Raw genomic sequence first — 9,371 nt, 5'->3', positions numbered from 1 at the left:
ACTTGTGTCAGAAATGTTGTTGTCCTCTTTTCTTGGTGCCCAATCAAATGTAGTCTGAAATTAAACAATTGTGTTCTTCCTTCACATACATGTTCATTTGAATGTAACCCTTGTAAAACACTAGGGTCCAAAACATGTGTTCCTTATGTAATATGATTGTTCATTTTGAAGTTTAGTGGTCTGTAATTTTGCCACGGAGTTGTCTTCAATTTAGTTCTATATAATTGCATTGTGTTTTTGATTGCAACGTCGTTGGAATAGGATTTACACACTTTCTCTTAGGAACAATTTCAGCCTCATTGACTCCCATTATAACTGCTATTTTTAACAGACGGCAGTAATCATTAAACTGTGTATTACAATTTTTCCATGAAAACCAATTAAATCTCATTCTTGCCGATTGACAAACAAGAAAATATTGTTTTTGATGTAATTGGGCTTTTTAGCCAACAGATTGTGCCAGAAAACCATTTGCAGAGCTTTGTGAGCGTACATGAGGTAAATTGCCATCAAACCTCTGAAAAGCAGTGAAAAATGTCTTGGTCAGTGATATTTATTTAAGACTTGTGTGAACTCAATAGCTCAACCAAGTCCTGCCTGCTCTTACTCTTTCTCGCTCAGTAGGTAGGCACTGTAAAAAATCATCTTTTTTGTCTACTCTATAAAAAATTATGTTGTCATGAATTATTTTCACATTCAATCTTCCTATTGTGGGGCGGCGCGGCTACGTTGGTAAAGTGGCCATGCCAGCAACTTGAGGGTTCCAGGTTCGATCCCCGCTTCCACCATCCCAGTCACTGCCGCTGTGTCTTTGGGCAAGACACTTTACCCACCTGCACCAAGTGCCACCCGCACTGGTTTAAATGTAGTTTAATTATGTAGATAATGCGTTTGACTATGTAAAGCGCTTTCGAGTAGTTTATATTATAGTATAATAATAATATATTGATATAATTCACTTCACAATTCACAAGGCTGTAACTACCCAACCCTAAATATTGGACCATTCAACTTTTTTTTTCTTTCTTTTTAAATATTGCATATTCTGCATTTTTCCATTATAAAAAAGTTGTATTTCTGACAAAAAGGCCATAATACATCAAACAAATCTAAATCTGAAGTTGTCAAAAGATTTCAAGCATTGTAAGTAAAAAAAAAAAAAAAAAGATTGCTGATTTACGACACTATTATGAGGAGGTCCCTTTTGGGTCGAAAGAGTAAATGTGTTTGTGCAAGGGTTAAGCAAAAGTTTTAGAGACAGCAAGCATGTTGCCGTGCCAACGGGCACATGTGAGCATTTGGCCGCGGCAGCGACTGTAGTAGACGTGTTTGTCAGTGACAATGGGTCAGTGACATGATTGTGGACCTGAGAGGATTACAGTAAGCCACACTCTTTAAAGCCCCTGCCTGACACACAGCCTGTGATGGTGCATGTGCTGGTCTTTAGCTTTAGCATTAATGCTTCACGTGTGACCTGACCTGGGTTTCCATGTCGCCACCCCAGGCTCTGCTACAGACCCACGATGTGGTGGCCCATGAAGTGTACAGCGACGAGGCGCTGAGAGTGACGCCCCCTCCCACTTCCCCTTACCTGAACGGAGACTCACCAGACAGCACCAACGGAGACATGGACCTTGAGAACGTCACTAGAGTTCGCCTAGTGCAGTTCCAGAAGAACACCGATGAGGCCATGGTGTGCAGATGCAAGCACACACACACACACACACACACACACACACACACACACACACACACACACACACACACACACACACACACACACACACACACACACACACACACACACACACACACACACACACACACACACACACACACACACACTTTATCACCTCAGATAAAAACATCAAAAAGTAGTGAAACGGCAAACATATGCTAGTACCTTAGCTAGCATGATTCAGTTCAGTTACTTTACAAAAAAATACTTTGTCTTCCACAGGGCATTACTCTTAAAATGAACGAGCTCAACCACTGCATTGTAGCCAGGATCATGCACGGTGGAATGATTCATCGACAAGGTCTGCTCCCCTTTTTTTACTTGCTCATATCACCTGGTCTCAATTTGTTCTCTTCTGCTTTAGGGACTCTGCACGTAGGAGATGAAATTCGAGAGATTAATGGCATCAGTGTTGCCAATCAAACAGTAGAGCAGCTCCAAAAAATGCTGGTAAGCAAGCGAGAAGGTCGCCTTTGTCCACATGTACTTGGGCTTTCTCCTTAAATGCATCATGTTTGAAGTGTTTGTCATTGATATCCACAGCGAGAGATGAGAGGAAGCATCACGTTCAAGATTGTGCCAAGTTACAGGTCCCAGTCCAAGTCTTTTGAGGTACGGAACCAAAACCTGTTCCGCCTTACAACACCTAAAGAAAAGCAAATCATGGGAGCGTTTGTGTTGCAGAAGGAGTCCCCAGATTTGTCTCAGCATTCTGCTGCGAATGGTCATGCAAGTGTCACCAGTTCCATCCTGGTAAGTGTACCTCATGCCAGTGCATCCGCAACATATTCAACAGCGCTTCACTTTTTCCACATTTTATGATGTTACAGCCTTATTCCAAAATGGAATACATTTATTTTTGTCTTCAAAATTCTACAAACAATACCCTACAATAACAATGTGATTTTTTTTTCTTCTAAATTGCAAATGTAGCTAAACTAAAAAATATTTAATTATTAACTAAAAACTATTTACCGGTACAACCTTTGCTCAATACTTTTGGCAGCAATTACAGCCTCAAATCTTTTTGAATATGATGCTACAAGCTTGGCACACCTATCTTTGGGCAGTTTTGCCCATTCCTCTTTGCAGCACCTCTCAAGCTCCATCAGGTTGGATGGGAAGTGTTGGTTTTCATCCAGGATGTCTCTGTATATTGCTGCCTTCATCTTAGTCTAGTCAGGGAGCTGACCAAGAACTCGATAGTCACTCTGTCAGAGCTACAGCATTCCTCTGAGGAGAGAGGAGAACCTTCCAGAAGCATCTCTTTAGCAATCCACCAATCAGGCTTGTATGGTATAGTGGCCAGACAGAAGCCCTTCCTAAGAAAGAGTTTCCCAAAATGCACCTAAAAGACTCTCAGACCATGAGTAACAAAATTCTCTGGTCTGATGAGACAAAGATTGAACTCTTAGGTGTCATGTTTGGAGGAAAACCAGGCACCGCTCATCACCAGGCCAATACCATCCCTACAGTGAAGCATGGTGGTGGCAGCATCATGCTGTGGGAGATGTTTTTCAGCAGCAGGAACTGGGAGATTAGTCTGGTTAGAGGGAAAGATGAATGCAGCAATGTACAGAGACATCCTGGATGAAAACCAACGTTTCCCATCGAACCTGATGGAGCTTGAGAGGTGCTGCAAAGAGGAATGGCCAAACTGCCCAAAGATAGGTGTGCCAAGCTTGTGGCATCATACTCAAAAATACTTGACTGTAATTGCTGCTAAAGGTGCATCAACAAAGTATTGAGTAAAGACTGTGAATACTTACCGGTACGTAGATGTATTTTTTTAATTTTTACTATAAATGCAAAAACAACAACTTCACATTGTCATTATGGGGTATTGTGAGGAAAATGTGTATTTTGAGGAAAACATGCATTTATTTCATTTTTGAATAAGGCTGTAACATAACAAAATGTGGAAAAAAGTGGGCCGTTGTGAATACTTTCCGGATGCACTGTACGTAGTCAATTCATGGAATCTAGCTAGTGTGATTTAAAGGGGACCTATGATGATTTATGTTTTTTTTCTGACTTATAATTGTTGTTACAATGCCGTAGAGTCAAATTATAAGGTTTGTGCATTTGAGCGTGAGTTTGCACGCAGTTTTAGATGCCCTTGCCTGTGGTAGCAGCTTGGCTACGTTGTGATGTCACACCGATGTAGACATACTTATTTGGACATTAGGTAAGGCTATCAGTCAGAGGGAGAGGAGCTCTGTATGATGCCAGTGGAGTTCAAGGAAACAAGGAAAAGTAGGATAAAGTATCATTTTCATCTAATTGAGGCATGCGCACAATAAGACCGACATGCAATGCAAAGCAGATTTTTTTATGCAGCTTTGTGGTAGAAAATAGATGGATGGATGGATGGGCTTTGTATCGATCGGAGAGTGTGCAGTAGGGATAGGTATGCAATAAAATATTAGTACAATACTGGTACCAAATCACTACTTTAAAAACAGTATCAGTGCTTAAACAGTGCCAAAACTGGTGTTTTTTTTAATTTTTAAAACATGCCAATTTTTCAACAAATTATAAATGCCTTTTTATTTGTATGGTATTTTCTGCTTGCCACAAAACGTTCAATATTCATTACTTGGCTCTACAAATTAGAATTAGTTCAAACTATTAAGATGATACCTTGACGTACTGGATGGGTCAGTACCTATTAGTGCCCATTTGTGTTTGGGCGGAGCCTGGCGCCAAAAATTGCTCCTCCGATTCAACCATCAAACAGTCATTACTTCACTTTAAATGATCAGTTCTCCTTTCAAACTGATATAAGGCTTTAAAGGCCTACTGAAACCCACTACTACCGACCACGCAGTCTGATAGTTTATATATCAATGATAAAATCTTAACATTGCAACACATGCCAATACGGCCGGGTTAACTTATAAAGTGCAATTTTAAAATTCCCGGGAAACTTCCGGTTCAAAACGTCGCGGTATGATGACGTATGCGCGTGACGTCACGAGGTCAAGGGTAGTGTTTGGACCCTATGCAAATAGCTGTTTTCTTCGACAAAATTCCACAGTATTCTGGACATCTGTGTTGGTGAATATTTTGTAATTTGTTTAATGGACAATGGAGACTGCAAATAAGAAAGTTGTAGGTGCGATCGGTGTATTAGCGGCTGGCTGTAGCAACACCAACACCAGGAGGTTGTGTTGTGTTTTGAGCTGGAGAGCAGACGCACTACGGTGAGTACAGCTTTGGCTTCCAAACATTTGATCGCTTGCCCGTACGTGCGTGTCGATATGTGCATGTCACGCACGTAACTTTGGGGAAATATATGTTTCTTGCCGACTCTGATGGCGGCCGGGGTGTCGTCGAAAGCTACAAAGCCCGCCGCCGCCCTGTAGCTAACTTAGCTTCTATTTTTTTAGCTTCGCCAAGCTGAAAATTAATAACCGTGTATTTACATGTTCATGGTTTAATAGTATTGTTGATCTTCTGTCTAGCCTTCCAGTCAGGGTTTTTTTTATTTTGTTTCTATCTGCATTTGAGACTGATGCTATCACGTTAGCTCCGTAGCTAACTTAGCTTCTATTTTTTTTAGCTTCGCCAAGCTGAAAATTAATAACCGTGTATTTACATGTTCATGGTTTAATAGTATTGTTGATCTTCTGTCTAGCCTTCCAGTCAGGTTTTTTTTTATTTTGTTTCTATCTGCATTTGAGACTGATGCTATCACGTTAGCTCCGTAGCTAACTTAGCTTCTATTTTTTTAGCTTCGCCAAGCTGAAAATTAATAACCGTGTCTTTACATGTTCATGGTTTAATAGTATTGTTGATCTTCTATCTAGCCTTCCAGTCAGGTTTTTTTAAATTTTGTTTCTATCTGCATTTGAGACTGATGCTATCACGTTAGCTCTGTAGCTAACTTAGCTTCTATTTTTTTTAGCTTCGCCAAGCTGAAAATTAATAACCGTGTATTTACATGTTCATGGTTTAATAGTATTGTTGATCTTCTGTCTAGCCTCCCAGTCAGGGTTTTTAAAAATTGTGTTTCTATCTGCATTTTGAGCCTGCTATCACGTTAGCTCTGTAGCTAACATAGCTTCTATTTTTTTTAGCTTCGCCAAGCTGAAAGTTATTAACCGTGTATTTACATGTTCATTTTCAAGAGGATATAGTATCCGAGGTGGTTTAAAATACAAATCCGTGATCCACAATAGAAAAAGGAGAGAGTGTGGAATCCAATGAGCCAGCTTGTACCTAAGTTACGGTCAGAGCGAAAAAAGATACACGCTGCACTACACTGTAGTCCTTCACTCTAAAGTTCTTCATCCACAAATCTTTCATCCTCGCTCAAATTAATGGGGTAATCGTCGCTTTCTCGCTCCGAATGTCTCTCGCTCCATTGTAAACAACGGGGAATTGTGAGGAATCCTTAGTCTTGTGACGTCACGCTATACTTCCGGTATGGGCAAGGCTTTTTTTTATCAGCGAGCAAAAGTTGCGAAGTTTATCGTCGATTTTCTCTACTAAATCCATTCAGCAAAAATATGGCAATATCGCGAAATGATCAAGTATGACACATAGAATGGATCTGCTATTACCGTTTAAATAAAAAAAATTAATTTCAGTAGGCCTTTAAGGTCAGGAACTGATCATGACTACGCAGCAATATCGCCCCCTTGAGGTGGAAGCTCATAATGGTCATAACTTTTTTCCATATCCTCAGAGCTTCCTGAATTTTTGATGGTAGGTTGGGGCATTTGGGAAGGGCGTGACCGCATCCGTCATGCGTTCCCGCCAACTTGATTGAATCCCGAGTTGCACGGGGGTGTGAGGGCCCGTTTGACGCTGCTTGCAGCTTTAATATAAAATTGTGTTTTGGAATAAACTTATCTTCAAGGTACCTTATTTTTGTGCAATACTAAGATATTCAAATAGTACAGTTTTCTGCTAGCTGGCAAATAGAGCGCTAATCGCAAGATTGCAACTTGAGCACTAAATGCAAATATTATTATAATATTACAGTATAATGTTTTATTCATGTTTTTATTTCAAACCTGAAGAGTAGAGTAAGTAGGGTGGCCATTTCACTGCCGTTTATAAACCAGCGTTAATGTGTATTTAAAGACATTTAAATTTGTGAAATAAATGCAGGGGGAATATAAAAATACTTACAGTACAGGCCAAAAGTTTGGACACACCTTCTCATTCAATGCGTTTTATTTATTTTCATGACTATTTGCATTGTAGATTGTTACTGAAGGCATCAAAACTATGAATGAACACATGTGGAGTTATGTACCGGTACTTAACAAAAAAAAGTGAAATAACTGAAAACATGTTTTGTATTTTAGTTTCTTCAAAAAAGCCACCCTTTGCTCTGATTACTGCTTTGCACACTCTTGGCATTCTCTCGAAGAGCTTCAAGCACACCTGTGAAGTGAACACCATTTCAGGTGACTACCTCTTGAAGCTCATAGAGAGAATGCCAAGAGTGTGCAAAGCAGTAATCAGAGCAAAGGGTGGCTATTTTGAAGAAACTAGAATATAATTTTTTTTTTCAGTTATTTCACCTTTTTTTGTAAAGTACATTAAGATTTAGAGTAATTTATTTCAAAGGGGAAAATGCAATTTCATAAAACACATGACTACACATGGTTAAAAAAGCCAGAATAAGCCAGACGGCTAGTGTGTATCTGTAGTCCACTGGCCATGATGTAAAAAAGGCAGTAAAATTTAAATTTCAAAGAAAAAGAGAGAGAGAAAAAAAAAGCACACAATACATTTAAGATATAATAAAAAAGTAAAATACAACATCACAACATAACATTTGTCATAGCATCAAAACAGGCTCATCTTTTAGTGCTGGCAGCTGTAGGCGTTGATAAGCCACATTTTCAATTTTTTTGTAACTCCACGTGTTCATTCATAGTGTTGATGCCTTCAGTGACAATCTACAATGTAAGTAGTCATGAAAATAAAGAAAACACATTGAATGAGAAGGTGTGTCCAAACTTTTGGCCTGTACTGTATATATTTGGGAAAAAAAGTCTAACCTACCAAAAATTTTTACAACATTGCAGTAACTCTACATACCCCCTTAAGGGTCAGACCACAAGGCAATGTTTCAAATCGTCATACATCCCCTTTAACATATAATGAGTATAGTAAGTAGATAAGAATTTAGATGAAAGACAAGTAATATTAAGTTTTAGTGCTGACAGTATTTACATGAGCCTATTGCTTCTCCAATAGGATCTACCCGCAACAATTCAGCCCAAAAGTCGTCAGGTGAGTTTTACTGGAAGCCATTGACCGTCTCTTCCTTTTTCGTCCGCAAGAATCGCTAACAAGACCAACTTATTGTCTTCTGATTTGCATGTATATCCAACATACAACATTTACCTCCCGTCTGGGACTCATGGCATTGAGCCTTAGTGTGACTCTGCTCCAGGCTCCTTTTTGAAATTTTTTTTGAACTATTTTAAGTTTTTCTATCACATCTTCCCCTTTTAATGCGATTGTCAGCATATCGCATTTTTAGGAGCATGTTGAACCTGACCATGCTCAAAAGTATCCTGCACACATTAGCGACAACGTTACATGTACTAGTCGTGAGTCCCGTCAGCGCACCTTGTGTTTGTGCCCCACAACGTATTCTGCTGCATGATTTCTGTGTAAGTGTGTGATACTCTCAACCCCATAGATCTCCAGACCTGCCATCAAGGACAAATTGTCCATCAAGGTAAGATGTCTCCAGAGGAACCTTGTAGAAGTAGATGCAGCCTCACCCTACCCTTGTCGCAAAGCACTGCCCCTCGCCATAGTGATATGTGTGCCCCATTGGCCAGCTGTTTACTTTCACTTTTAGACTCCTTATGACCCCTATCAACAACCCCTGCTGGCTGTGCATTTGCTAGATGTTGCTGATGTAGCAGTCGCTCGCACGGGCAGCTTAACTGTCTCTCTGTCTCGCTCGTGGACTAACAATAGTTGGCCGCGACTGTTCTCTCCCCGCAGATTTATGTCCGTGCTCAGTTTGAGTATGACCCGGCAAAAGACGACCTCATACCTTGTAAGGAAGCAGGCATACGCTTCAGGGTGGGGGACATCATTCAGATCATCTCCAAGGACGACCACAATTGGTGGCAGGGGAAGCTGGAGAATACCAAGAATGGCACAGCAGGCCTCATCCCTTCACCGGAGTTGCAGGAGTGGTGAGATTAAAAGATTTCCAAGTTTGCCTTTAAGTGCGAACAAATCGTTTATTTGGCATTTTGACATTTTAATTTTTTTAAATTTTCATTTTGATTTCATTCATTAAAATCACACAGAGGAAGAAAAAAATAAACATAACATTAAAGTAGGATATGAATGAAATGTGCAGAAAGAAGTTAACGTATATCTGACCCCTATTCACACAGCAATTGTCTTCCAATTTAGGAGACTACAAAGCCATATTTTCTTTTTACAACAAATAAATGAAGACATAATTTTACTCATCATAATTTTCATATTTTTTAAATGGAGAGGGTTTTTTATTGTTTTGTTCCACTGTCAAGCCTGTTCCAAAAACCAGACACCCTTTTTTGAGATGCTTCTTACCATCCTCACTGTTCTAAAACTAGATTTTTTACCAAACAAAAGCTCAGTTCCTTTCAGATAA

At 39.7% G+C, this 9,371-nt stretch overlaps 1 protein-coding gene across 17 annotated transcripts in view; it reads left to right on the top strand.

The window, feature by feature from the left end:
- LOC133658117 (peripheral plasma membrane protein CASK-like) overlaps nt 1-9,371 on the top strand; it is a 115,304-nt gene that overhangs the window by 91,436 nt on the left and 14,497 nt on the right. For 9 of the 17 annotated variants that reach the window (XM_062059778.1, XM_062059851.1, XM_062059761.1 and 6 more), the window contains 7 exons: nt 1,505-1,693; nt 1,961-2,039; nt 2,103-2,188; nt 2,282-2,491; nt 7,961-7,996; nt 8,412-8,450; nt 8,726-8,922. In XM_062059778.1, coding sequence (XP_061915762.1) covers nt 1,505-1,693; nt 1,961-2,039; nt 2,103-2,188; nt 2,282-2,491; nt 7,961-7,996; nt 8,412-8,450; nt 8,726-8,922 — 836 coding nt within the window. The remainder of the gene's footprint in view (nt 1-1,504; nt 1,694-1,960; nt 2,040-2,102; nt 2,189-2,281; nt 2,492-7,960; nt 7,997-8,411; nt 8,451-8,725; nt 8,923-9,371) is intronic. The other 8 variants (XM_062059860.1, XM_062059806.1, XM_062059816.1 and 5 more) reach the window with 1 other exon arrangement.

Source organism: Entelurus aequoreus, linkage group LG01 (assembly GCF_033978785.1).
Source record: "Entelurus aequoreus isolate RoL-2023_Sb linkage group LG01, RoL_Eaeq_v1.1, whole genome shotgun sequence".
Taxonomy (NCBI): Eukaryota; Metazoa; Chordata; class Actinopteri; order Syngnathiformes; family Syngnathidae; genus Entelurus; species Entelurus aequoreus.
The sequence above is the reverse complement of the archived record's forward strand: the minus strand, read 5'-3'. Positions and strand labels throughout refer to the sequence as shown.